Raw genomic sequence first — 23035 nt, 5'->3', positions numbered from 1 at the left:
CTGCCTCTGCCTCGGCAGTTGGCCTTGCCCGATGGGCAAAGGGGTTTAGCCAGAGAGGAAAAATAAATACATTTAAAGAGAAGGATTTTCTGCTTTGCCCGTTTTCCCCTCCCCACGATTAGGTGCTCGTCCCCTCTTCAGCTGCTCTCCGTCTCTTGCAGAGCCGGCTGCTTTCTCTCCCGCTCCATTCATTTTACGTGTGATGGAAAGCGCACATCTGGCACATCTGGGAGGTGTTCTGTCGGGTGTGCAAATGGCTCTGGAGAAGGCGGGAGAGGATTGCTGGTTTTCTCCCGGTGGAACAGGAAAGAGGCAATCTCGCATCTCTCAGTTTTCAGCAAACACATCCCAGGGAGCGAGCCTGCATGCAGTTTGTAACGAAGGCAGATTTGGGATGAATGAAGCATTTCTTAGATCCTAAAGGAATTGGTTGAGTTGTTTCAGCAATATTTTACCCTCCATTCCACACACCCCCCTTCCCCTGCCCAAAGGAAGAGTGAGAGAATGGATTTGAAATGGATCTAAGCATTTTAGAAACGGAACGGCTTAGGTTTTTTAGATTGCAGAAAACGTAGTAAGGAAAACTGTCTGAAAATTAATGCTTTTTGAGGGCGTGGGATCTGTTGTGGATTTTGCTCAGCCAAATGATTCAGTTATTCCCTTAGCTTTCATGCAAGGTCACAGCGGGATCCTCAGTTGATTCTCTTGCATCTACGAAGGTATTAGAGCATTTCCCAGCTGTGCACTCTCTCACTCTCCTCCACCTTCCTTAGCAGCTCGCAGCATTTGGGCCGTCAGTCCCGTGGGAAGCTGCTTTTTCCTGTTGTTTTTCCCCATAACTCCAGCCGGAGGGAGAGGGGGATGCCAAGGGAGCTGCTCTTCTGCACAGGTATGCAGCCAGGGCAGCCACCTGAGTGCCCTGAGCACGGGTGTCGAGGTTTGGCTTCCTCCCCTTGATTTCCGTAGAGCTGCTTTAACAAACTACTCGATTGATAATAAGAAATGGAGGGGAAGAGCTTCAGCTGTAGGTCCCATATGTACATTCCCATGGATTTATAGCCAGTGGCATCTGATGCTACCTTCATTTGAAGTAACAGGGTGGCCCTAGCAGCGCAATTTTGACCTGGTTACGGAGCAGAATGCAAAAAAAGCTGAATCCCATGGGAGTGCTGCAAGCGTTGCTTTTCTCTTTAATCTCTTTACTGGTGTTTTTTCTTAATATCTAAAAAGAACCACGGCTGCCGTCTGTGATGGGCAGGTACCCGCGCTGGGGACCTGCAGTCGTGGTTGCGCACTGGCTCACACCTGGATTCCAGCTGCGTATTTTGCACTACTCTCGTGTGTGTCTTTTCTGCATATGAAGTGCGTTTCCCTCAGTGGAAGCTTAAAGGGAAGAATGCGGGTAGAATACAGATGAAGCAGGATCAGAGAGCAGGTTATCAACTGATTTTTTGCAGTGCCCTGCCATTCAGAGAGCACCGAGAGACCTCAACAAGAGCAGAGACTATAATGCCGGACTCTGCGTCCAATATATTTTCCCTAACTCTGTAAGCAAAAGCCTTCTGCCCTGGTGACAATTTCAAAGGAAAGAGGTCATGCCTTGCTCAGTGTAGCTCAAAATAAACCGCATTTCCTCAAAAAGCGGGAGATGAGAGCGCTCCTTGCAGTGGAGCTGTCGGGAAGAGTTACCGTGCAGCTGCAGTGAGGCCTGACCCACCACCCAGCCCATGTCCCATCCTTAAATCAATCGTGTTTTGCTCATGAAACTCTGCTGCGGACGACTGTGCCGTCTCCCCCGACATCCCAGCCCTGTCCTCGCCTGCCCGCCCGGCGTGGGCTGCCCCTCGGGTGTGGTGGGTCCTTCTCCCTCTTCTCCAGCTGTGGAGCCGGCATGTGCCAACGCTGAGGTTGTCCAGCCTGGGTTGGGATGGAGCTGTTGGGCAACTAGTGTTTTATTTGGCTTTAAATGCTAAGAATAATTAGTGAAACAGTGTGAAAAACAGCTCTCCACCTTATGGGGATGGAAAGGCTTTGCCTGGAGGCTTCATCCGTACTGAGCTCTAGGGAATGATAATTAAGAGGCAGCGGGTGAAGCCTGGAGGAGGAAAGTTAGCCATGCTTTCATGAATGACGTGTAGAACCCTCAGGGTGGCACCGGACTTCTTTCTGCCTTGGTCCTCCCATAGGCAAGATGTTGGTGTCCATGTCTCAGGCGGGGTCCATGTCTCACAGGGTGCCCGGGAAGAGCCTCAGAGCGAGCTGCGTGGGGTTGCAGACAGCGCTTTGAAATGCTGGCCAGCAGGCTGCCTCCACTCGCCATCCCGTGGTGGTGGCTGGCTGGGGCTGGGCGCGCAGGGCGGCTTCTGCAGCCCCAGGCGGGCGGCAGTGGACAGACGGACACGGAGCAGGGCTGCGGGCAGACAGCTCTCCTGAACCCCCCGGGAGCAGCTCGGAGCTCCATGTAATAATATTCCATATGGAGAAGGATGTTAATGACAGGGAACGTGATTGACTGCCTTTCTTCCCTGTCGCTGCTGTATTATCTCTATTTAAATCAGTTCACATTAACTGCAGTTATATTTAACGCTGTCTGTCTACACGGCTGCATTTTTAGGTTGTTAATTTTCAATTGCAAATCGTTTAATTATGTCTTGCCTTTTTGTAAATATTTGTAACGTGAGTTAATATTTTCTATTACGTGTGATACGCATTCTAGGGAAAAAAAAAAAACAAACCTAATTGTTCTTGCTGCTGCACACCGGGTCTGGCGGGAGCTGCCGAAGCCTCGGTGCTCTCTTATCTAAAGGCCTTTTACAGCTGACGTGTCAGAAATCGAGGTCTGTAGCCAGCACTGTCTGTGTGTTCTGGTCAGGGAAAGCCATTAGGAGATATTTGGCTCCCCACCAAGAAGAAAATAAAATGTTTATTGTCTGCGGCGTGGTAACACACAGTGAAGACTCCGCGCTCCTGATGCTGTATGTATGTGTTATCAATGCGCTCATGGAGCCCGCGCTGAAGCTCCGAACATCAGTGTGAGATGTGGAGGGCGATGGCTCTTAGCCGAGGAGGAATTTTGCACTGTACCGTTTTCAGGGAGTTTGAACCCTAGGACCCGTGTTCTTGCAGGGGGATGCCTGCTGCCCACCCTCCCCTGCCCGGGCAGAGCTGTGTGCGCTCCGTGCTCAGCAGATACGGGTATTTGTTTCCGTGGGTCTCCTTCAGGGTTTACGTAGTGAGGGGTAAAAGACGGAACATCTCAGCTGTGCATCTGCCTGGTTCTCGGCTGCGGCTCCTCTGTCCGGGGGTGCGCTAAGCAAGGGTCCCCGGGGCAGGGAAGCAGAGAAGTGCTCTCCTGGCAGGTCCCCAGCCGCGTCCACCGTCAGACTGTTCTGCGGCGCAGCCTGGGAGCCTTGTCTGGCACACAAATGCAGCCGTGCTTGAAAAACCTGTGAGGTGCCAGCCCACGGCAGCAGCTTCCAACCGCGGGAAAGGAGGGAAACACAAAGCCACCGGCTGGAGCTCCCTGGGTATATCGCCGTTGGGGTGTATCTCCCTGGGGAGCAGTGCCCTACCTTCGGGGTGCACCCTGTGCTGCTGGGGGATGGCAGCGGGTCCGGCTGGAGCCGGTGAGCATCGGCATGGCTCTGTCACCCGATGGGAGGGTGTTGGGGGTCAGCCAGGCACGCACCGAGCCCAGATTCAGGCTGGGACAGAGCAATACCCACTCGGTATCCCAGCTTCACAACTGCGGTGGTTTGAGCTGGTTAGAATAAAGCTATCGCAGGGCTGGGAGCAGCAGTGCTGTGCTCCCCAGGCTGCCTTGCAAAGGGAGGTGGGGTGTCCTGCCACTTCCAGGCTGAAGCATCTTCTTCTGTAGTTGTTGTAGTATCTGTGCACATGAATTATTTAATCTTCCATTTAATATGGACACATAACAGCATTTTCCATATTGCTTAGACGGCTTGCGAGGCTGACCATCCTCACCAGCAAGATAACAAGGACGGCGTACCCCATGGGAGGACTTGCCCCATCTGCTAAGATCTCCCCCCACCTTGTGCTGAACTTCTCCTCCTCTCACCTTACAGACTCGCTGCTTTTAACACCATCACGTTTTTGCTCCCTGTGTTTGTTTCTCCATAGCTCTGCCTCTCACTGTTTTTCTCTGTCTACTTCAATTCCTCTCACGCTCTTGATGTTAACACAGGTGCCAGAGCATCTCGCAAGTGTATTGTGCAGGGTTAAATCCCACACAACAGCTTGTGGCTCCTCGCCGCCTTTCTCAGAGGTGCCGTACATCCATTTTGTACCACTGGTTCTTCAGGGGGAGAATGGGTCCTGTTGGAGGGGACCAGGCAGTAAAAGAGGTGGTAGATGTTCCCAGTTAGTGGAACTAGGATTCCAATCCCTGTTTCTCATGGTGGCTTTTTTCACATTGTTGAATGCTAATTATTTTAAAAAGAAGTGGCTTTTCTAAAATGCAATGATAAATTAGGTAGGATTGGTATGGCTAAGAGTATTGCTTCTGTATAAAACCAGGAAATTCTCCCCAAGGTAAATTTCTCTGAAACCTCTGAATGACTCAGAGCACAACTGTCAGGGCACTGTTTTAAGAAAGGCGAGGAATTGACCTTTTAATTAGCATAACATAGTAAATTGGCATAATAGTAATGATTGCTTATTAATCATTAATAATTATTGTTGTTGTTCTTATGTATTGATCAAAGGGACTTACAGATGTGAGGTTTCTGCTCTGGATTTTGGTAACGCTCCACTAATTGCTATGAATTTGGGTGCAATCTGGAGGGACTGATGATAGCCGGGTCTGCCGTGGTTGGCACTTCCCTTCCAGCTCTCCGTTGCTGCAGGAGGGGGTCTAATGGCGACATATACAGAGATTTCTGGAGAAGCGTGGTCCTAGTCATGGATGGGACCAGCAATTCAGCTCCCTTAGGATGCCGTCCCCTGAGAGCATGTAGCGACCTCTTCACGTGCTGAGGATTTGCTGCCCAGAGGATTAATTCCCCCAACTGCTTTCTCCCTGACCTCATGAGAAAGTTTGCTGCGTCAAACCAGTGCGATACACATCAGCCTGTTCAGGATAACGGTCTCTTTAGGTCTCTGGCTGTGATAATCTAAATTTCACGAATACAAAAGTGAACTGTAACAGGCAGTACTGCAATTTTTGCTATCTTAGTCCTTGAAAAAATGGGAGCTGTAACCTTCCCTCTACATCCCCTCTCCTCCATTTCTGCTGATACCTGGTTGTTTGGCGTATAGGGGAACCAAAGCCTTGCTCTTTGTGGCCAAAGTCTCTGTTTTGCCAGTTCTTTGCTCTGAGCTTCTGCAGAAAAGCATCTGTCACTGTGCTACTACCAGAACCAGTGCTGCAACTCAAACTCCAAGGTATGCCCCGACATCCCACACGTATTTATTTTGGAGAACGGCCGTCCAATTTCAAGCTACACTTCTGTGGCAGGCAGGTTTCTTTCTGAATATGGTTTTTCTTTCGATTTGATGTTAACTATTTTTAATGAATGAAAGTGATCATCATTCACATGATCTGTAGCTTTTGTTATCTACGCGTTCACCTGTATCATCACCTCTACCAGTTGTGGTGCTGGTTGAGTCTCTGTTTTACCACCTGGGCTCAGCACCTGAAGGATATATGCTTTTGTGTCAACGTGGAGACCAGCTAGGGAGTTTTAAATTCACGGCTCAGGCGTGATCCTCGAGCTGTCCTCAGAGCTGGGAATGAAGCGTTCTCGGCCAGGGAGCCAGCTATGAAAAGACCTCCGTGGGAACCCAACACATCTAGTTCAAAAGGGCTTCTCCCTGCAGGAGCAGCGTTCTTCACAGGACACCTTCTCATCCCCAAATACTCACCTCTGCCAAGCATCAGCAAGTAGAGGTTTTGACTTGAAATGTGTAAATACACTGTGACTCTGTGAAGCCCATCAGAAGGTGCCTCCTCGTGTTTGTGGAAGGCTTACGGATGCCGTGGCCATGGAAGGTAGTCGAAAATCCCTCAATACAGTGATGAAAGAGCAAGAAAAATCTGAGCTCCCTGGTTGAATCAACAGGAATTGAGACCTCGGCGCCGGGCGCGTTTTGGCACAGGGTGGGGGGAAACTTTTAAAGGAGGCGTGGGTTCCTGGGGAAGAGCCTTGCCCCGGCCCTGCCCGTTGCATAGACATCGTTGGAGACATTCCCACGTCTTATTCCATTACCTTTAATCCTGGCGAGTGACCACATACTGCAGCTTTGCTGGAACAAGTCCTCGTGCTTTAGTTACAAAGGCCAAAGCCCATTAGGAGTTATGTGGCGATTATATTTATCATTAAGCTTTTAATCAAAAGACGAGGATTGGAGGATATGTGGATCTTTCTTCGATGTTGTTTGGGATGGGTTAATTGCAGCTAATTCTAGCTGTAAAAATTACTTGGAAACAGAATAATAGTTTATTGTTGTGTGTTGGCAATTCAGGTGATTCTCTTCCTGTTAACTGATTTGAAATTCAGCATACGCTAAGCTGTGAGGAAACACAAAGGAGCTAAATGTGGTGATCTACCTCTGGCTGCATCCACCAGTTTCTTTCGGGTGCCGTAGCTCAGAGCGTGCTGCCCACACGCCTGCGAGCATCCTTATGCAATGCCATAAGACGAGAGTATTAAGGCATGCTCAGAGGTCAGAGCCTCTGGACAGCTTAGTTTTTAAGCCCTTTCAGTGTTGTACACCTCTCACGGATGATCTTGCAGAGGGATTTGCGGGGTACAGAAGTTCCCTGGCCGCAGAAAGGACATGCCTTTCCAGTGGAAGTGCTCTGCCATCCCTTTTCTTTTTTTTTTCTTTTTTTTTTTTTTAACAGCTTGCAAAATGTTTGCAAAGGCGCTTTTTCTTCCCTTCCCCATTTTGCTGAATCTGGTTTTTCATTTGCTTTGATTTATCATTACGCATCAATCTGGAGGTATCTTTGCACAACCTGCTGGAGAGCTGCGGGCTGGGTTTGCTTGTCTCAGCTTTCCTCAGCCCTTGCAGAGCTGCAAAGGCGGGTACGGTGGTAGGCAGGTCGGTAACCGAGATGGCACGGGGGGATGTCCACTTCTCCTGCAGGAGATCCGTGCTGAGCACCTGGCTGCCCTTGCCGCACCACGGGTACGTGCTGGTTGATTCGGCAGCGCTGTGCAGATGAGCAGGGGGTACCCGTGGGCACTGCGGCCGGCACCATGGAGGGCATGAGAAACCTCTCCCCGCAGTGCCACCAGCGCTTCTCTTGAAATATGCTGGAAATCAGCTCAGCTTGTGGGATAAGCAGCTATCCAAAAGGCAGCGTTTAGACGGGAGTTAACTCGAGGGTGGATCTCTCTTGACCTCCCCTGGTGAAACAGGCGCCGTCCCAGCGCCTGCCTGCGGATGTGATGGGCGGGAGCCCGGGCGGCTGGTGGAGCAGAGATTTATTGCGGTGTTATAAGATTCAGCGCTCGGGCAAGAAGGGGCCACTGTACATCCCGGGGAATATTTTCACCGCCGGGTGTAGTGCCACCCTAAAGCTTGTGAACCGTGAAATAAGATTTCTCTTAGAGAGGGAAGCGTCAGCTCTTGCCGAATTATCCAAGTCCCTTCTGCTTTAAATCACCCCCCCAGGACCCCCTGACTCAACGGCAGCGGTGGTTCATTAGATAACCCAGGAGTTGCCGGGATAACAGGAGTGGGCACCCATCCGCAGCAAACGACTGACAGTGTGCAGCTGCAGTTGGGAGCGACTGAATTCCTGCAGCAGGGCTGATTTTTACCTACACAGGAGCAAAATGGTGCAGGGCTCTTCTCCAGGAGAGAGGGTTTGTCACCTTTTGGGATGCTGGAGCCCCACGGCTGTGTGAGGAGCTGGGGCTGATGGGAGGGGGAAATGAAAATTTTGGTGAAATAATAGGCGCAGATTGTAATTCCTTGGATTTAGCACAGTGTAAAATTCCCCTTGAAATATTCTGCATGACTCTGAGCCTAAAAGATTGATTTTGGGGAAGGGACTGGCCAGGGCAGAGGTAGCCTTGAGCATCTCTGTCATGCAGTGGCACCGGGAGAGCGGTCCTCCCGGGATGCGTGGGGATAGTACAGCGTTGGAGCGTGGAGAGAACGTGTCGTGCCGCTTCCCTCTGGCTGTTCCAAAATCCTCCCTCAAACCGCATCAGTGACAATTGCTGAATCCATGGTCGTGCTGTGCTGATGCTGCCGGTTTTGCTGACCCGGGGAGGTGTGTAACATGGGGAAGCTGTTCTTGCTTCCTCTTCCTCGCTCCCATTTCAGATCCCAAGGCAGCCGGTGGTCCGTGGGTTGCAATTTGCCGCTCAGAGGTTGACGTGTTGCCCAGGGCATTAGTGACTTACGCTACCGAGGCAGCTTAGCATCGTTCCCGTTCCCAATTCGAAAGGGAGGTCAGCATCCCACCTGCGGTCGAGGGAGGGAGCGCTCGGATCCTCCTCCGCTTTCTGCTTCAGAGACGTGGGCAGAGTCGGGGCTGCGGGCGCCGGGCTGCCTCCCTTGCCCTGCCCTTTGCCACTCAGAGAGAATGACTCCATGATTCTGTAAGAATATTTACTGTCAGTGGGAAAAGGATGCTACAGGGCAATCCGTGACGGTGGCACGGAGTGTGGCCTAGGAAGCTGTGTGCGGTTCACGGTGCCACTCTGCCCTGTCTCGTGTCACTTTATCTCCTAGAACAGTGGTTTTCCGATAAGAAACCGAGGGCTTTCATGCAATGAGTCACTTCGGGGGCCACGTGTTTCTTTCAGCTGGAGCACCCCCATGCTGCTGATGCCACAAGTTGTGAGTACACCTGGACTGATAGATTAATAATTAATTGATGGGGGCTTATGAATTTTTCAGTATTTTCTCTCATTGTGCGTCACAAAGCGAAACCACCTTTTATGAGACAAAGATCTCTCCTAAAGCCCTACATCAGAGCTGGAAAATTGTCACCCATATTGTGATCTTGTTCAGCTTTCACCTGCAGCGTGTTTGCTTTGAAATACTTAATCAACCATTTGCTGAGCTACAGAGCTCCCAGCATGTCAAAGGATGAGCGCCTTGAAACTTTCTCTTTGAGGCTTTTGGTACCTATAACTGTACATGACACGGGTACTTGGCTGCGTTTATTATTTTGAGAGGACTTAAGCCAGGCTTAGGAAGGACACGAGTGGGTCACAGCTTTTGTCCTTGTCTGCCACCCCGGGAAAATCATTCACAAAGTGGGATTTTCAGAGCCCCCAGCTGCATGGTGGTGTGCTGGACACAGGGATGGAGACGATTAATGTTGGAGACCACCAAAAATGCCCCAGCCAGGGCACTTGGTAGCAGCTCTACAGGAGGGATCGCCCGTCCCCGGGTGCCAACGCTGCTGCGGGGGAAATGGGCACATGCGGTGGCTGCGGATTTCATGGAGACCTAGACTAAACGCTTTCTTTTCCAGCAGGTGAAGAGACATGTTTTTTTTCCATTCCCAATGCAGCGCCGAGCAGATTGCCGCAGCTCAGCGTTTGCTTTGCCAGAGTGTTTAAAATGTGGTTTTCCAGAACCCCGTTGCAAATGGCTTGTCCTCTACAGGATTGCGTGGCACCGGGGAGGACGGCTGGGTTCCCCACTGCCCCGGAACCTTTCTCAAAGGGAGAGGAGATACTTCCAGACAGGCTTCAGGAATGGGGATGTTGTGACTCTCGCCGCCCTTGCTGGGAAGCAGGGATGAGCATTAGCAGTGACTGGCAGGGAGGGATTAAACTGTTAAACGGTCCCAGTGTTTTCTGTCTGGGGCTGGTGGCAATTATACCAACAGTACCTGTCACGTCTACAGCGTGTGGTGTAAATGCCAGGCTGATCATGGACGGTCGTATCTGTATGTTGCATCCTGTCATAAAACCTTGTGGCTTACAACGTTATTTCATTATAAACCCTTCTAGCTTTCAGCAACATTATTTCCAACAGTGCTGAGCTCAGACCGTGGCTACAGATCCCACACGTGTTTACGTCACCTGTGTCTGTGACATCAGTACACGTGCCCCATCAGTACGTGTTTGGTGGCATGGCCACCCTTCTCTTACCCCCCAGCTGAGTGCTGCGTACGGCGTGTCACTTGTGCCAGGGCACCGTCCCCAGGCTGGGTGGGTTAGCCCTGGTCACAGAGCTCTCGCTGTGGCTGATGGCACGAGGGCTGTACCCTGCTCGGTCCCCAGGGTGGGCCTGAGGTGTTAATCCAAGCAAAACTGCTTTGGGCATAACGAAGAAGGGAAGTGGAGGGCAGCCTTTGCCGCCCCAGCATCGCATTTGGAGCCAGGGCTGCAATTGTACGTGGTATTTAATGGTATATGGCTTTGAGCTGGAGCTTTAATTATATAACATTTTGAGTCCAAAAACATGGGAATTTAAAGTCTTCCTTAACACTGTTCATGTCCTTGAACTGCCTCCGGCGTTTCCCAGGGCGAGCGGAGGGGAGCCTGGGCTCCCGGCTTCAAAACCTACACGGCTCAGGGTGGGCGATAGGCGGGAGGTCTCCGACCCACCAACCAAACGGTTTAGGTGTGGATTTGGTGGGTGCCTGTGTGTCTTATTGCAGATCTTATGACTTAATTAGGTTGGTTTGTTTACCTCTGCTTCTGCCTTGCAAAGGTGTAGAGAGACTAACTTCCATCCCTCTGGGATGACACGAGGAAGAGTCTCGCTGTGAATTTGTTTCAGGGTCGTGGAAGCAAGGGAATTCTTCTGCAGACCAGCGGCTGGCTCTTACTGGCGATTAAAACTATGAAACGCGCACGATGAACATTTTTAACCTTTCTTTCATTTACTAGCGCCCATTAAAAATTATTCCTTATTAGCAGTTTATATGCTTGTCTCCTGCAAGATCTTTTTCTCGCAGTTGAGCGGTCACCGGGGGTTAAAGCAGGGACATGCCCTGCAGTGCCTTCGGCCACGGGCTGGCTGCCATGCTGGGCAGTTTGGGGTTCCACTCAGAATCTGATCTACAGAATATTATTTCATTTTTATTGTTTTACTTTAGCAACCGTTACACCAATGTAGATAATCTCTGCAGGGCAAGCAGAGAGAACTAATGCCGTATGCGAGCAGACGTATGAAAACATCTAATTTACCAGCAGGCAGTTGGGTAATGATCAGTTGAGAATTGCAAATTATGTACGTCATATATTTGTGGCATGCTGCTGAAGAAAAGCCCAGTGCATGTGACAAATCATATGTAAAGTGAAATTTATAATACTTTTCACATTTAATTGGCTGGGGCAACCTTATGATTTATATCTTTGCTTTATTCATAGCACACCCATAACATAGCCATAATGCAGAACGAAACTAATTCAATTTCTCTTTGACTTTGTAAATCATTTATATATTCGGCTGTCAAGTATTTGAATGTAAAGTGGGCATGCATACGGCAGAAAATAAATAGCTGATTCTCTAGTTAAGAAATTGAGTTTTAATGATATTAGGGACTGTGTTGCCTTACTTGAATGTTTAGTCTCGCTTAGATAGCACGCCGTATATTTGCCCCTTGCCTTATTTCACAAGGAAAGTATATTTTATGGGCACCAGCATTACTCTTTTAATGGCCCTATATAGTGTTATGACTGTGTAAAACGTTCTTGGCGTGTTTTGACGGCGGCAGGAGCCCTTCCCGGGCTCAGGAGCAGTACGTGGCTGAGCTGTTGGGCTGCTGCTCTGAGTCACAAGTTCCTGGCTGGAACGTGCCGGGAGGACAGGCAGGGACTGCAGGCAGGGGCTGCCTCATTAGTGCCATTCTGTACATAACAAGAAAAAAACGTTATGTTGGCTTTGCTTTCCCAAAGATCAGTTTTTGCCATGGAGCTGTCGTGCAGAGTCATGGAAAATACAGCCTGGAAAGATCTTTGTTTGTTCGTTTCCTTTAAATACCAGGTTACCTGGCTTGGCATCACTAATTAACCGTGGGAAACCCAGCCCTGAAGAGCAATACCTTACCCACTCCACCACAACCAAGGAAGCTGCCCAGGGTGCTTGTGCCTCCTAAGAAAAATAATCTTTTGCAGTCAGATCTTTCCTTCACATGGTTTTTGACACCTGTGGCGTCACCGGAAAACATCTGCAAAATCAAGATAGTGCAGAAAGTGTGAGGCAGTTTGCTGGCTCATTATCATACCGCAAAAACAGCTCTCCTCCACAGCAGCATCCTTCATTTCTAAATTTAGCGCGCGAGTTATTTTGGGTAGTGTGTGATTAACCTCAATTACTGTAGCTCGGATGGAATTCAAATAATGCCCCCTCCTTCAGAGTTGCAAAGAAATGGAAATCTGGGACTGTACATTTCCTACCCTTTAATGAAGCAGCTCTGAGAGATGCTTGCGCGTTAGTGGAGGTCAGCTGCATGATGCATTTGTTTGTGGAGAAATTGATGGAGGCAGGTGATTCCGGAAGGTGCTGGTGGTCCGTGGCTCTGAACTGGTTTTGGGATCAGGAATATGAAGATGAAGGCAGCAGGTTATGTGGTACAGCTGGTGTGAATGAGACGTGGATGGCCACAGCAGAGATCACTGAAGCTTCAGTGGATTTGGATCATGGTCAGGACACTTGGTAGTTTTCCCGCTCGGGTTAAATCAGTAATGGAGGCTTTCAAAAGCTAATCAAAAATATACTTTCCCTCAATCTCAGCCATAATGAATGTCAGCTTTTTGGAAAATAATCGGTGGTGAGGCAATATGCAAATACCCGCCTGCACGCGTGCAGATCTCCACGAGCGTGTGCGAGGGAGGGGAGATGCAGGATGCGCAGGCAGACGGCCGAGAAGATGCAGTTGTGGGAAGCGGTGGGTCTGGGGGAAAGCGGCATGTTTCAGCCCAGCCAGGCAGTGCTGGCGGACGAGCTCCGTCATTTGTCAGGCTGAGAATCAAAACTTTTGTCATCGCTGTAGCTGTAACTTTCCAGACTGCACTGCACCAGCCGAGCCTTTCTTTTGTCAAGCAGTTTGTCTCCAGAGGAGGATAAAACCCAGGGAGGTGGTTAGCGCAACCCCAGTGCAGCAAATAAAGCTCATTTATGAGTAGCAGTCAGTGGGAGAGCTGACCTACGTTGGCTTGTGGCAATTGCATTTGCTGGTAGCCAGAAGTGGCCGGTACTTTGCAAACAAAGGTGGCATTTGGATGGTGGAGCCAGCCCTCCCATCTGAAGTCATGGTTGCACAAGGGGGTGAACCAAAACTGTGAGGTTTTGCACCAGGCTGAGCTTGGGTTTGTGCCTCGGTGGAGCAGCACCGTGACGCCCCCGCTGCCACGCGTTTCTAGCCTTCTGCTGTGGCCAAAATGACCCCGAAGGAGTCTAAAGAGTGGTTAGACTCTGGAAAGCAGCTATAAAATTGCCACTTCATTACAGCAGCTATTGGCTTCTTCAGGGGCTAGTTTGATTTTGTGCTTTTTTGTTGTTCTGTAATTTATGTCTGTGTATTCCTGCTAAAAATAACAGATCTGCCCCGAGTCCTGCCACTGGGAAACAGCTCGCAGCGGTCACCGTGCCTCTGCTGCCTGTGCTGTAATTGCGTGCTTAACTGGCAGAAACAACATTTTACCCTCAGAAGACATTTCGGGGCCAGGCAGATGCCGAACAGTGACCCACAGGGCTGTGGGCAGTGTGTTGCGCAAAAAAAAAAAAAAAAAAAAAAAAAAAACAAACCAAAAACAAAGAGAGAGAGAAAAAAATCTCTGCTGAAGGGTACAGGAAAACTGATTGTGTGAGTTGGGTGGTAGCGCAGGGATGCAGCAGTAGGGGAGAAAAGGGAAAGAAAATAAGCAAACGCTTTTGTTGTGCATTTCTGAGCTGCCTTCTGTCTTTTTCTGGGTGGCAAGCAGGGACAGGGGGTGTTTGTCTTGGTGATCTGGAGCTGCTGTGCGTCCTGCCCCAGCACAGGGGGGCTGTGGCTTCCGAAGCACTGGAGAAGTCGTAGCCTTCTGGGGGGCACCCCGCTTCTCTGGGGTTCAGAGGGCACTGCCCCTCTGCTATACTTAATTGATAATGTAATACAGATGGTCAGCCTGAAGAACTGAACTGCTTTGAGAGGGTGCTGCGTTGGTTAATTTTTCACCTTGATTTGCTTTTTGTTTTCCATACAGCTGGACAACCCAGATGAGCAAGCAGCACAGATCAGACGCGAGTTAGATGGACGTCTTCAAATGGCAGAGCAAATTGCAAAGGTAAAAAAGAAAAAAAAAAGTCTTCCATATTAACAAGCTCTTCATACAGGAGCACATAAGCAGTTTGATGCAGCTCCCAGGTCCTGTCCTTCCCTCACAGGTTTCTTCTCCCAATAATCACCAGTTAAAAATGAGCAGATTTTTAACTACAAACAAAACAAGTGCAGATGAAGCTGTGGTGATGTGCATTTCTTGGAATGTCCTGATGAGCTGGGACAGTTTAGGTTCCTGCAAAATCCCTTATGAATCCTCTGCAGTGGGGAAGAAATTGTCCTGAAGTACTCCAGTTACATCTGCAAGCGCACGCCTGAGCCCTCTTTGGCAAACTGACATGCTAGGCAGTGAAGTGGGTTGATGGCATGTTAAAAGGAGCCAGGAATTGCCCTGATGGGGTTTTTGCCATTCACTGGGCTGCTGGGAGCCCCAGTTCCCTGCCCATAGATAGATGCTGCCCCAGTGAAGATGCTTCAGATGTGCCGTCTCAAGCACATATATGCGCTGCACGACAGCAGTCAGGTTAGCACTGCATTGTGCGGACATCACTGCCGTCCGGAGCAGCAGACACGGGACCCCAAACCAGTTTTCATAACTAACAGTCGGCTAAAGTCCCCAGAGTAAGGAGACATCTCCCTAGGAGCAAATCACACCCTCACACAGTGCAGATTTATGTGGCCTCCTATAGACTATAGACGGAGAGAAACCCTGGATCCTGTTGACATCAGCATGGCCGAGATTTTATCCTTGCCTCTAATCAGATGCCCTGAGTCACTGATAAAGCCCTAATGGGGCTGAAGTCATTGCGAATGATCTGTCTGACTGTTCTTGATAATCAAGAAACCATTACTAGACGGAAAAGAAAAAGGTCTAATCAGAGAGACGTAGCTCAGGCTGGGGACCTGCCTTTCAGCAGCAGTCCTCCTGGCACAGAGCTGTGCCAAATGGCGGGGTTTTAATGAAAAAGGTAATACCGGAGCTGTTTGCGACCACACTGAGATCCCTGGGTGTGAAACGCAGAGCACGATCATTTCTGGTCGGGCGATAGCAAGGATGCTGGTAGCTCCTGCGCAGTCACTCCTCACTAAGGTTTCTGTCAAACAGCTACAGTCGCTACGTCTTTGGGGAGGCAGGTTCTGTTTTTTCCCCTCTTCACTGACAAAAACAGTGAGGTGGCCAAGGACCAGGTGGCCAAACGATGGCGCAGCAAAACAGCGAACTGACCGCAGCGCCTTTGCTCAGCCCTTGGCCCTTTGCCATTTTATCGTCAAGAAAACCTACAGTATTTCTTACTCGTGGCAAAATGTAAGCCCCAACGCGGAGCGCTGCTGCTCCGGTTCCGAGATGAGTAGCCAGGCACTGGGTGCCAGAATGAGATTGCCTGGTTTTGTTGTTTCATTTTCTCTTTATGGCATGTGGGACAACAATACGCATGGCTCGGTAGCAGCCAGCAGAGGCTGCGGCTTCATGAATTATTTTTTGCAAACGAGAATTTGCCATTTCTCTTTCTCCCGCGAGGAGGCTGGAAACAAACCGTGGCACGGCTGGCCCTGGGAGAGACAGTCAGGGGAAAGTCCTCAACACAACCTGACATTTCCCCGTGCAGAATTCAACCTTCAAAATGCAGCTGTGCAGCTTGGAGGGTGGTTTAGAGTAAAAGTGACTTACCTGTGATCCAGTTGGCAGGTATTGATATTTAATCTCCTTCACATTACTGCTGCAGGCCTTCTCTCCAGAATGTCAGATCCCACCAGCCTACGAGAAACCATTAAACCATTGTTCTTTCAGACGCATGAATACCATCTTTTGGAGGCATCCAAATGACCTTTTGAATCCTTCTCTGTATCCTCCTTTCCGGCCAACGCTATTTTCCCTCTAGCATAGGGCGGGTTCACAATTCAGCTCGATGAAAGGGTAGCATTTCCAATTTTATCTCCAATTTGCAGCTTTTAACGCAGATTTGCTGCACGGGGAGACTTATTGTGCTTGTGAAACCAGCCCTGAGGTGGCCATCTTGGAGATTCCATGCTACAGGCAAATTAATGCCTTGTTAATAAATTAAGAAATTCATGCTAGGACATTTGTACTTCAGAGGCAACGAAGGCTAACGGGACCTGGGATCTCAGTGTTGCAGAATTGGTAGCTTTGTAAGCCCTTGTCTGACCTGCTGTGTGACACCAAACAAGTCACCGTGCACGCCAGCTTTCCTTGGTGACCGGTTCCTGCACCTGGGAACCAGGGCACAGCTCTGGGTCTTTTGACCCCGTCGTGTGCCCAGGCGAGTGCAGCCTGGCACAGCACGGGTGCAGCGTTCGGCAGAGTCCCCTGCTGAGACTGAGTCCATCACAGCACGTAAGCCCAGCCGTGGCGCCAGCCAGCTTGAGGATCGCCCTCAGAGTCAAGCAGATGTTTTAAAGCTGAGTCTGGACGGGCTTTTCACTCTGCGTGTTGTACTTTTCCGGCAGCTAAACGAGAGCAGCATTACAGCTGAGAGCTCAGTGGTGCCAAGGCAGAGGTATGTTTTTCTCTGCAGTAGCGAGTGCTCTGCTGTCCCGTAGTGCCTTTCCCCCCTCGCAGCCACCTGGTCTCAAGGGCAAGGAGGAACACGTGTAGGGGCAAATAAATGAGACCTTGTGATGCTGCCAGAGCAATATGTCCATCTGGGGCTGGACCCACTCTGCTTCAGCCTGCTGGACTGGTCATTCCTTGCAGTCTCTTAACTCTGCTTCTCTCCATGCTTGTCCCCATTTCTGGTCCTCTCCCTGCTTCAAGTACACATGGAGGTGACTAGCATCCTTTCTCACTGTTGTCTGCATCCCTTGGTTGAGTCTTCCTCCAGACTTCCCCCAGCTCTATCTCCAGTCTGATGGGTAACTTGGGACCGCTCCTGCAGCTCTGCATTTCCGTCATCAGACCCAGTTCCAGTTATGCATCACTTCAAACAAACTGGTTTTAGCTTTAGTATGATAAGTTGCTGGTGGCACACAGTCTCAGTCCTTGCTGCATTTCTGAAGAGGTTTGAAGGGTCAGTGCCAAAGTTGCAGTCCCTGGAGAGACAGATACAAGCAGGGTGAAAAAGCAATAATGTTTGAACATCATTGCTTCAGCAGTAGTTCTCAAAATCTACAAAACAGTTGGCTTGGTTTTTTTCCTAGGGGTTGCTTGCTTGCAACTTCCGTAATTCATAGACAATAAACCAGACTGATTAGGTAGTTTGTCTTATGCCAGGTCTAATTTACATGAGGGAATTGCTTCCCAAGATTGAGACTGGAAACAGAAGACTATATTTTAACTGCTCGGTACGAGTGCTGCTGTGAGCTTGTATTGGGCAAGCTATTGAGGACTGATGCAAAACTAGTGCGGCGGGGTACTTTTTCATCAGCCTGATGACAGTCTTCTAGAAGAAACATGACCGTGTTTTCTTTTCTAGCATACATTTTATGAAAACTGCTTTTTACAATATTATGAATTACCGCTAAGATACTTTTCACATCAGCCTCAAGTTCCCGGGCTGCAGACGCTGCCTTGCTGTCGTACGCCTTCAACAGTCTCTTGTAACCCACGGAGACGTTCAGACCCTGAGCCAGGTTCAAGGCATGGGCAGAGTTGTCAGAAGACATAGGGCTCCGGCCAGTGATCCTAAGGGAGCTGGAGCATGGGCAGCAGTTCACAGCTGAGAACGCACACCGGGGAACATCACGTTTTGCTCTCACTGTCACCTTTGGTTATAATGTTTAAACGTCCTCTTTACAAGAAGCAGCACTGGAAGGTCTCACAGTGAAAGGTGGTCTTGCCTGGAGGGAGACACGGGCTCTAGCAAGTAGTGGAAAGTGCGTTTTATCCCGTCTTCCAATTGGGACCATGAATTCCTGCCCACGCATTGCTGAATTTCCCTCCTTGGGCTCCTTTCACACCTAGAAAACTAATGGAGCAACTGCTCAGAAGTGTTTTAAAAAGATCTGGCACATTTGGGAGACTGGAAAACAAGTCTCTAACTGTCAGCATCCTTTGAATCATGTCAGCATCCTTTGAATCATTAGTAAATTGCTGTCAATCACAAAGTTCAGCTGAGATCTGGCCTGGAGTGTTGGTAATTGTGAATACATATATATGAAAAAGGCCATTTGCAGATAGAAAAATGAATGAAATGCAAGTGCATGCAAGAAACAGTAAAGTTGGATAAGTACCAAGCAGTAATTCTATGGGAAGCTAACAATAATGTTTCTACATTACACAGGGGGAAGCTGTAATTTGTCATCTGGTTTGTGGGAGTTCCCTGCTCACAAACCTCTCTGCAGATGCTCCTGGGGGATTCTCCCACTGCAACAAGTGGTTGCTGATTGTCACCGCAATTCATTCTGTTGTTTTTGTTTCCAAATCCAAGGAGCGCAAGTTTCCGAAGTTTGTGTCCAAAGAAATGGAAAACATGTACATTGAGGAGCTGAAGTCGTCTGTCAATCTCCTGATGGCAAACTTAGAGAGCATGCCTGTGTCCAAAGGAGGCTCCGAGTTCAAGCTGCAGAAGCTGAAACGCAGTCACAACACCTCAATAATTGACATGGGAGAAGAAAACGAGAACCAGCTTTCCAAGTCGGACGTCGTGTTGTCGTTCTCCCTGGAGGTAAGCTTCACGCACACGACAGCGTGCAGTTTGTGGGAACAAAAATCCCAGCAGCCGACTTCTGCTCAGTTCACACTTAAGTCAGACGGACAGAGATCAGTAGAAACCACTTTCTGATTTCTGTGGGGAGTGGCTCCTCTCTGAGTTACCAGAAGCTTTGCCTGGGGTCAAACACTCTGTCCTTTCTGGTGTCTCATCATCTTGTTGGAACAAACTGAATTAAACCGTCTGGCATTTCCTGCTGATGTATATCAAATGGCTCAGAAATCTTTATCATTAACTGACCTCTTCCTATGGCTTATTACTCAGTGTACCCCAGTGACCCTGAGCCCGTATTGTCCCCAAAACCAATACAATAATGCAAAACAATGAATACCAGAGTGTTTAATTGTTGCCGGTTAGGGATGTCACTGTATTTCCCTGTGAGCCTTGCTTCCTCTTTGGAGAACTGTTAAAAATTGCTGGGGTTTGAATGCACCCAACAGATTGGTGTGCCATTGGTGTGGAAATACTGTGCCTTTGCTGGCTTGTCCTTTGCTTTGGGTTGAGCGCTGACTTTCTGCTCAGGGCTGTGTCGAGCAGTTTGTCCCTACAGCCCAGGCGAGGCAGGGTGCTGCAGGGGACCCGCCGTTACCTCCGACACAGGCTGTCTCGGTCCTGGAAGCCGTGTTGCTGCAGTAGCTGTTTTCAGCCAGCTTAATTGTTCTGCGCAAACATATTTGTGGTCTAGGCAACACATTTACTCCAAGGAGTCACCAGCACACCCATACAGAATTGTTGTTGTCTGCCAACGAGTGGGTTTATGTTACATTGTCAAAATGCAGCAGGATGGGGTCAAAAATGTAGGATGGAGAAAAATCAGAAATTTCTATTTTTTGCATAGTTTCCTGTTTATTTCTCTTCCTAAGGGGTCTCTTGTTATAGATATCATGCTAATGCAAAACTTAACAACACCGGTCGTCCAGTCTCAGAGTTTAACTCATTAGATGTCTGAAACCATCTTTAGAACGTTCAGTTCAGTCTTATTTAAAAATAGGGCTATGAACCCCGAGACAGCGCCTTCAACAGCAGCATCAAATAGAGCCTGACTTCTGAGCGTTCCTGTACAGAGGAGCAGGGAACAAAGCACTAGACCTCTCTGTTGGAAAAGCCTGTGCAGCGCGTATAGCCGTGTATAAAGGGACTTGCCCTTACAACGGGATGTCTCAAACGCTCTGCTCCAGCTGAACCCCGTCTGGTGGGAAGCAGAAGCTCAGTGAAGCACTGACTTCAGGAGCTGGCAGCTCTGTGCACTGCTCTGTGCACGAAACTCTTGCTGCAAGAGAGCTTTTACCGAAAATGTGTGCTCATCAGAGGGTCTGTGGAGCTCTGTGTGCCAGGGAAGGGATCCTCAGTGCGAGGGACAGATCAGAAGACCCGAGGAGAGGAATTTTAAACGCCTGTGTATATACTTCATAGGTAGGTGTAATAAAACACGAACAGAAACTCCCACAGTGTTTTTTGTAGAAATGTTTAAGGTACATGCTTAACAGGATTAATCACCTTTTTTAAAAAAAAAAAAAGTTATTAACTTGCAAGAAACTTAGATGGCGATTTCTTAATAAGAAAGATGGAGAAAGACTTTTTACCAGGGCCTGCAGTGACAGGACAAGGGGCAACAGTTTTAAACTGAAAGGGGGTAGATTTAGATTGAATATAAGGAAGAAATTCTTTATAATGAGGGTGGTGAGACAGTGGCACAGGTTGCCCATAGAAGTAGTGGATGCCTCATCCCTGGAAGTGTTTAAGGCCAGGTTGGACGGGGCTCTGAGCAGCCCGGTCTAGTGAAAGATGTTCCTGCCCATGGCAGAGGGGTTGGACTAGATGATCTCCAATCCCAAACTGTTCTATGATTAGTCTTGAAAATAGGCTTTTGGCACAAGCTGAGTAGCTATGTGCTTTTTTTCTGGATTTCACATATTAAGGTGCTTTTAGGTGGGGCCGGAACATGTCTGTGAGGCCCATCACCTGAAGCTTGATATGGCCCCAGGGGTTTCAACAAACCCATGTGTGGTCAGAGGGACACCTCCCGCTCTCCATGCAGACCTTGCTGGCTGCCACGGTCCCCACTCAGCATGGGCAGTGGTGCCACCATCCGTACCCACCTGCCACCTTGAACATCCAGCAGCACATGGAGGACCCCAGCACTGGCTGAGCCCACAGGTTCAGCAACCAGAGCAAGGTCTGAAGGAGGCAGCTTCTTTTACACTCCTCTCTCTTTGCCCCACAGGTTGTCATCATGGAGGTGCAGGGTCTGAAGTCACTGGCCCCCAACCGTATTGTTTACTGCACCATGGAAGTCGAAGGTGGGGAGAAACTGCAGACTGACCAGGCTGAAGCCTCAAAGCCAACGTAAGTCTTGCTTTGCCTTTTGCTCTCTCCACCACGCTCTCCTCTGCTCCATCTCTGCGCTGCCGAGTCCCTGTGGATAGCTCTGTCTCCTGCACGGTGACACCAGAGGGGACTTTGAGAAGCAGAGGAGGAGCGCGGCCTTCCACATATGCAGAGCATCGTCTTGCGACTAAGAATGGCACATAAGCCCTGATTGAGAAAAAAAAGTGTTAATGACAGGCTTACGTCTCTTGTAGCCATAGAGACATAAATTTGTGCCTATACGTAAGTACTTTGCTAAATAGGGATGGAGTTAAGCATGTGCTTAGATAAATACTTGCCTGAGTGTCCATCTGAACTGGTGCCATCAGGTGTAGGTACATAATCTCATCCTTGCTGTCAGGATTTCGGCGGCCCTATGAGAAAGGGAAACAGCTGGCGGGGACATGCTGCAGCAGCCACAGCCAGAGGTGGGAGAGAGGAGCCGGAGAAAGCTTCAGGTCACTCAGTTACAGCTTTATCTGAGGCCGCTTTGCCCTGGTCCAGTTCAAGGGCAGAGTCTTGTTCTGTCCTCTTTGACCTGGTCCCCGTATCCCCAGCTTTGGCCCTGTACTTTTTTATCACACCCAGATGTTCGTGTAAGCCTGCTGGTAGTGATTGATCTTTGTTAATTTGGAAGGAGAAAATGATGAATGGCTTATTTCCTTTCCAATTTGTGAGATTAGTTAACTTGAAACACTATCTGTATGGATTCTGAGGCAGTTTTCCTCTGGTTCTCTGCAGAGATTTCACGCTTAAATTATTAAATTCTCAGTGCGCATCCTCACAGTGGAGAATTGCCAAGGTGATGTGAAGCCTCCTCCGGTGGTGGGGAGCAGCGCAGGAGGGGCTGCTGTTAGGATGTTCCCTCTCTGTTTCCATATCCCATTCCCTCCGAGTGACTGTCCCCCAGCGGCGTTTCACCAGGACCTTCCCAAGGTCGTGGAAGGAAAGCCAAAAACACCCGGCTGCGTTACATGCGAGTGCACAAGTTCGAGACGAGCTGATGCAGGCAGGGGGAGAGCAGAGCCGAAGGCTGCCTTCCCTCCGTGGTTGTTCTCCCGCGGAGGCACAGAAACTGCTGATGCCTTGCGTCCTGCGCTATATACTGGAAGAGCAGGGATCTGCAGTAAGCGCTTTAAAAACAATATTCCCAATCAGGGAAAGTGCTGCAGCCTGGCTTACTTTTCAAACGCTTCCAAATCTGCTTCAGAGAAGGAAGTAGGAGAGCTGAGCTTAAAAGAAAATTTCCATAAGAACCTGCAGTTGTCACTATTTTAGGTATTTTTGTTGCTTCAGTGGAGAAAGTTGGCTCTATTTAGGGGAAATTACTACTACCCATGCTGAAAAGCACACTTCTGCTGGGTTACACGTGCTTGTTTAGCTTGGTCTGTTCATCCCACGTCTGCTCAAAGGGCCTGTCCTTCCTTACGCAAGCCTTCTTGCTCTCAGCCCTAGGACTGTTTATACAAGTGTTGTTTTGAAAATAAGGGCTGCAGGAGTGAGCTCTTTAATTGAGTGGGTCTTTTTATCATAATGAAATGTACAGTGTCTGGGCATGAAGCCATCAGCCCTCAGGAAGACGCAGCCAACGCTGAATGCTGCAGCTTGATACGAGTTATGCAAGTCCATCACACTCATCCTCTCTCTGCACTGGCTTCCCATAGAGGTGTGAGTCAGGCTTGAGGTCTTCGAGGTTGCTCCAGCACTTGGGCTAATACTGATGGAAATGCCTTGGGAGGGGAGTAGGTTTGACAGTTGCATTCCTTGAGGGTCCTGGGACTTTTTACTTCCTCAA

The 23035-nt window shown here is 49.3% G+C and overlaps 1 protein-coding gene across 7 annotated transcripts in view; it reads left to right on the top strand.

Moving 5' to 3' along the window:
- Positions 1 to 23035, top strand: part of CADPS (calcium dependent secretion activator) — a 221576-nt gene that overhangs the window by 66887 nt on the left and 131654 nt on the right. For all 7 annotated transcript variants that reach the window (XM_074602916.1, XM_074602913.1, XM_074602915.1 and 4 more), the window contains exons 4-6: positions 14133 to 14213; positions 18592 to 18828; positions 21098 to 21219. In XM_074602916.1, coding sequence (XP_074459017.1) covers positions 14133 to 14213; positions 18592 to 18828; positions 21098 to 21219 — 440 coding nt within the window. The remainder of the gene's footprint in view (positions 1 to 14132; positions 14214 to 18591; positions 18829 to 21097; positions 21220 to 23035) is intronic.

This window comes from Larus michahellis, chromosome 10 (genome assembly GCF_964199755.1).
Source record: "Larus michahellis chromosome 10, bLarMic1.1, whole genome shotgun sequence".
Lineage (NCBI taxonomy): Eukaryota > Metazoa > Chordata > Aves > Charadriiformes > Laridae > Larus > Larus michahellis.
Note: the sequence above shows the minus strand (reverse complement) of the source record. Positions and strands in the feature narration are given on the sequence as shown.